The 6,000-nt window shown below is 37.6% G+C and overlaps 1 protein-coding gene across 1 annotated transcript in view; it reads left to right on the forward strand.

The window, feature by feature from the left end:
- PTPN12 (protein tyrosine phosphatase non-receptor type 12) overlaps positions 1 to 5,423 on the forward strand; it is a 69,701-nt gene extending 64,278 nt beyond the window's left edge. Inside the window, exons 15-18 of the mRNA XM_052680889.1 lie at positions 946 to 1,034; positions 1,993 to 2,023; positions 3,331 to 3,447; positions 4,100 to 5,423. Coding sequence (XP_052536849.1) covers positions 946 to 1,034; positions 1,993 to 2,023; positions 3,331 to 3,447; positions 4,100 to 4,161 — 299 coding nt within the window. The 3' untranslated portion in view covers positions 4,162 to 5,423. The remainder of the gene's footprint in view (positions 1 to 945; positions 1,035 to 1,992; positions 2,024 to 3,330; positions 3,448 to 4,099) is intronic.
- Positions 5,424 to 6,000: the final 577 nt, after the last annotated feature.

Raw genomic sequence — 6,000 nt, forward strand, 5'->3', positions numbered from 1 at the left:
AGGGAACAGGAAAACACAGGACTTCCTTTGCCCAGAATCAGATTAGCAGCAGAAAGTGAAGAAGAAAGATCAAAAGATAATGACATACCATAATGCAGTGCTTGTGATGAACAAGTCCTGTTATGCTAAATACAGTTTGCTATTTGCCTGAAGCTGCAAGAGAAAAGTGATACTTACAAACTTGCTGATATCTTTGCTTTTCACTCATTGAACTAGCAGCTGCAGAGAATTAAAAAGATAAATGAAGTCTCAAAACAGAATGATGTTTGGTATCTTACAAACAAGCAAGAGGAAAAACATCAAACACAAAAATACTCCTGGGGTGGAGTAGTTTTTTACTCGGGTTTTGGTCTGTTATCACTGTGCAGAACTTCCAGAAACATGTCTGAAGAAGGGGATGCAGGTATTTTCAGCCTAAACATATTAGTGCAGTAAGCGTACAGTAAGTACAGCTGAGTCACAGGGATCCTTTTGTTTGATATGCTGTGGTAGGAAAATACATAATTTTAGGACTTCTGTGAGAACACAGGCAATACTTCTCTCTTCAGGCCTGAAGCCACTAAAAGTACTTCAGTTTTGATTGTGTTTTTTCGTTATTTCAGCAAAAGCTGATAAGGGTGTCCTTTCTTGTGGGGGCTTTTTTCTGCTAACTGTGCCTTTTTCAGATCTATTATTGTTGAGTTCAATTTTAAAAACAGTACTGAAAAATTCTTGTATTGGGTAGGAACCCCTAAAGATACAAAGTGTGAATAGAAAATGCAGAACTGTGTTTGACTTCTGCTGTCAAGCCTTCCTGAAACTTGAAAACCCTTCATGAAGAGAGTTTCAGGTTGTACAAGCTTTTGATTAGAATAAGTTGCTTTATATCATGTTGCTAATGCTGTGTTCTGATGCCCCATCATGCAGAGGATTCAAATATGAAGATTTTCATGTAATTCTTCCTAGGCACACCCTTACCGAAGTCAGCTATGATTGCACAGTCTGAGTGGAGCATATTGCGTGATCAGCATCTCCCTGAACAAACAATCTATACGGTAAGCAAAGGAAACTGTACTAATTATTCATTTTTAGTTTCATTTGGAGCTACTGAAAAAAGCTCATTTGGAGCTAATGAAAAGGCAAAATACATACAAAAAAAAACACTAGGGCTGTTAAGCATCTGCAAGCCAGCTGATTGTTGCCCTGCCGTAGCTGCTGAATTGATGTGTGAAGAGTGAGCTTCCAAAAAAACTGTTTTTAAAGTCCAGCAGTGTCATCGTTAATATCCCTTAAACTGCACCTTCTAGAATGTAAATAAACTGCTTTTACAGGGCCTGCCCTTAATCAATCATAGCACAATTTGAGCTGGAAGGGAATTGCTGTTTCTAATTTCCTGCACAGTGTGTGTCAGACCAGGGCTTTATCCAGTTGAGTCTTGAAAACTTCCAAAGACAGAGAGCTCATAAAATGTGGACAATCAGCTTCACTGCCTGAAGGCTTTGTTGTATCTATATTTTTTTTTAAGCCATCCCTTCTCTAACCATTGAATTTCGGTATTCACATCAATCTACTGATTGCTCAAAGTCAGTCAGTGTAAACTCTTGGTAAAAATTTTCAAATTTACACAGATTCTCTTTGCATTCCTGCCTTTTTCTACGCCTCCCCCGATGGTGATTTACTGCTGCCTTTGCACACTATTTAAAAGATTGCCAAAAAGGCGGGTGTGAATTTCCAGGAACTTTAGTTTGAGAGAGAAACCATTCAAGTTTGCAAACAGTCTGTGATGTGATCCCTTCAAATTTTTTGAAATCTTAAGCGCAGTCCTGATAGTGAAGTGTTAATTAGCTACTGTAACCTTTTGTCTGTGTTATAGCGAGTCTTTAGTGCAGGAGCAAGCAGGTATTCTCACAGATGTTATATATTCTTTGAGGATATTTTTATCTTTAACTTCTTTTGTCTTCAAACTAATGACAAGCATTTAATAAAACTATTGTAAATATTTCTCATCCACAGGGTTTGAAAACAACTTCACCTGTAATACCTGGTAAGTGGTGGAAAAGGTTGTGGCCGTTATCATTGTTTTTTGTTTTTCCAATATGAGAAGGAATGCTTCTTCCACTTAGCAATTTGTCTAGCAACCCTGTAAGAGGAAACAGTTCAAGTAATTCTAGCACTTGAACTGATAGAGTGCATTGGGTGTATTTTTATTAGAAGATCAGAAAGTAACAATTTTTTTTTTCTGGAGATGCAAATATTTCACACTAACTTTGGAAAAGAAACGTGATTGCTTCAAAAGCCATTTCCAGCCCGCAGTGCTTCTGTTTCCTCAGCACGTCTCCAGAAATGATGGTAGGCCTGCCACAAATGAATCTCTCACTTCAAAAAACATATTTCCTACCCCAAAAAATGTTTAGGCCTTGACTTGGCTCACCAAGTATTTTAGGTATATTTTCTAAACATTGGCATTTCTGAAAGGACTGTCTGTTCCTTAAACTACTACCTGCTTTCTCAGGAAACGCTGTAAGTCACATTGAAAAATTAATATGCTTTTGGTATGCTAAAATAATTAAGACCAAAATAACTGAATTTTCATCTTTGTTAAAATAAAAATAACTTTATTCAGCTAAGCTAAAACCTTCCTGTATTACTGCAGTAGTAATTGTGGAAGCTTGTAAATTTATTTCATGTTACTAAATTACAGAGAAGCAGGTGTTTCTATATGCATTGCATAATTAGAAAGCATTGCAGTTTTGATCTTCCGAAAAGGTTTCAGTAAGCAGAGCAGTCCATCGGCTGTTCAGTAGAGCAGCAACCTGATCAAACAAACGGCTTCAGCTGCGATCTTGGTTCATCTGCCACGCACCTTCTGTGCGTCCTGGAATGGGCTGTTGCAGTCTATTTGGGCTTGTGTTAAGTGCTTGGTAGAGCTAATTTTAAACAGTGAAATAGTGTTCCAAAATATTACAGATTTGCTAGTAGGTGATTATATAAATAATGGAATACATAGTTACTTAATGTGTCCTTAAGCACCTTCCATTTAGAAATGACGTGGACAGGTGAGTTTGTATTGATGTACTAAATGGTACATTGTGACCTCCGCGGGTTTTAGACATCCTTTCAAACTTCCTTAAAAGGACATTTTGTATTTGGTAAGCAGGGATGTGTCTCTGGAATTGCTGAGCATCTGCATGTGAACAATTTTGAAGTGTTTTTCAGAAAAATGTGCTGTTCAATCTTTTTTTGTAAACAGTATTTGATGAAATAATGTTCCAAACTGAGCTGCAGTTAAAAATAGCACCAAGTTCTGCCTGAATGAGTGCTGCATTCAAGGAGTGTGTCTTTGTTTTCCAGGTCGTCCTGAAATAAGCAACAAAACACCAATGGATGTTTTACCTCAGATTGCTTTTTCTGGTTCCAGTGATCCGAGAGGTCAAATTTCAGATCTTCCCGCAGAAATAACAGATATTGGTAATTGCAGTTCATTCAAAGCTAACTGCTTGATATTTGAAACAGGAGATTTCATTAACAGTGCTGGTTTGGATAGCTGCTGCTACCTTCCTCCGATTTACCAGTGGGCAAAACCTGACCAAGTAAGCTGGTCCTGTCTCATCAGTGTCACTTTTACCCAGAATGAGAAACACGGGTGTTCTTGGGCATTAATCACTTCTAACGTTGTTTTAATGAGGGTTAGGTTGCAGTTGGACTTGATGATCTTTAAGGTCTTTTCTAACCTGAGCAATTCTATGATTCTATGATATAACCTCTGTAGAACATTGGGAGCTTTCAGAAATAACATTTGGAAAAACTGCTTTGGTACTCAGGAGGAAGAGTATCAGTAAATAATAACAAAGGCTGGAATACTGTATGTACTGATAGGTACCTTCCAAAAGAGGTTAAATAGCGACATACAGACATGGGCAATTTGTATATAGTTGCATTTTCTATGGCTTTAGTACCTTTAGAGTTTTTGATACCAGAAAGCAGCCTTTTTAGCCCTGAGAATATAGCTGTTATGTAGGAGCTGGAGCACATCTTACAGTGGTCCTTCTGAGTGCTGCCAACACTGGTGAGGTGGTGTTGTCCAAGTGCACAGCAGTATTAAACATGTGTGTTTCTTTAGGTTTTGGTAACCGCTGCGGAAAGCCCAGAGGACCGAGAGAGCCACCTTCAGAATGGACATGATCCAAGACTTACGGACACACTATCAATAAATTATACTGGAAAACTCAAGTGCCACTGAACTAGAAAAATAGTATTCCACTCTTCTGGGGGGCAACTAACACAGAGCAGTGTAGATCTAACTAAAGATGGTACACCTTTACAGTACATCCCACGCAAAACCTTAAACATTGTTCACAACAGTGGATTCCAGTATTACAACTTAACTTTTTGCTGGGGCCATCTACCTGCCTTATTACACTTAGGAGAAAGTATTACATATGATTTATTTTGTAACTTCAAGTATTATTGCCTTAATGTCTTTTAACCCTGTTACACGCTGCTTGTAGACATATGTTAATATAGTAATACTTGGGACAGATTGTGTTTATGGACTACTTTTTGCTAACGTTTGATTACCGTGTATGCATTATTTTGTATATGTACAGGGCAAGTATATAATTTGATAAAGTTGCAATCATAAAATATTAACAGAAGATGTAAGAAATCTCTGCATGATCTAAATTTTTGTGTACCTTATTTGTAAATTATTTGCCCTGAAGTTTTAGAAAATAGTTTCTGGGGTTTTTTGTTTTTTTATGTTTTTTTTTTTTTTTTTACAGAATTGCTGGACACACACAGCCAGAATTGCAGGTTAGCAGAGATAAAGATTGTAATACATTTTGTAAATTGTAAGCAAAAGGTTATTTTTATATTATATACTGTTTAATTGTCAGACCTGATTTGTTCTGGTTTTCATCTAGTCACAGAGATTCAGTAAGTGCCTTCGAACAATATTGAATTCTCTTAGCCTGTGTATGTTACTTCAGTGTTTTGAGTTCATCTGGAATTAGATGATTGAAAATATTTGTATGTTTCTAGTATATTTGACCTGCCAGTAAAAGAGAAACCGTTCTACATCTTCAACACTCCTTAGTTTTCATTTTGATGTTTCATCAGTTGCAATTTGTAGAAAATTCATCCCTGTCAACTTTCTGTAGAATAGTTTTACAATTTGAATGTGGCGTGTTTCTAATTTGGGGAAAACCAGAACACTGGTGAAAGGACTGTTAAATACCACTGTCTTCTCTCTCAATGGTAAGTACCATTTTTGTTGTTGGGAAACTCTGTATGTAAGAAAACAACTTATATGAAGGTTCAAGTAGAGCCCTTGCAGCTACACTGTATCTTGGCAGTATGTTACATCGAGAGTTAATCCTTATAAGGATTCCTTACTTAAACTTTTCTGTAATAGAATCTTTAAATTAAAGAAAGTAAAAATTGCAGTATGGGTGTTTTTACTCTTAGGAAAACAACTGTATTCAGAAGCAGTCTAAAACAGGCGGGAGGGTGGCAGCCTGGCTTAGCTCATAGCTTTTGTACATGAATACAAATAGTGATCCTCAGGTCTTCATCTCTATTAATGACTTAAAGCTGTGGCTAGCAGTAGTGCCTGACATGCTCAGGGTAAAAAAGCTTATTTTAGGTTGAGGAACTGTCTATTAGTCTGAATTTTAGCTGTGGAAATGTTGTGTCAAACTGTGTATTTGTACCTTTGGGGCCTCGCTGCTAAAGGAGATCTAATGCCCAGGTGGCAGCCCTGCAAACAATTTGCAAAAGATACATAACCTGCAATAACTGTTTTGGACTGTGGAGAAATCCCAGTGTGTTTGGTACAAACCACAGCATGCCTGCCTGCCTGGGGGGTGCTTTCAAAGAACTGAATGTGCTTGAAGTACTTCACCTTAGCTCCCCCTAGGTATGATTTTGCAATTACTCGTTTAACAAAAACTCACTCACAGATGCCATTTGGGCTGACCTGTATCAATGACTGCCTGCTTTGTAGCAGCTGGCACAGCTGGA

This window comes from Tympanuchus pallidicinctus, unplaced genomic scaffold (assembly GCF_026119805.1).
Source record: "Tympanuchus pallidicinctus isolate F22 unplaced genomic scaffold, pur_lepc_1.0 scaffold19, whole genome shotgun sequence".
NCBI classification, from domain to species: domain Eukaryota; kingdom Metazoa; phylum Chordata; class Aves; order Galliformes; family Phasianidae; genus Tympanuchus; species Tympanuchus pallidicinctus.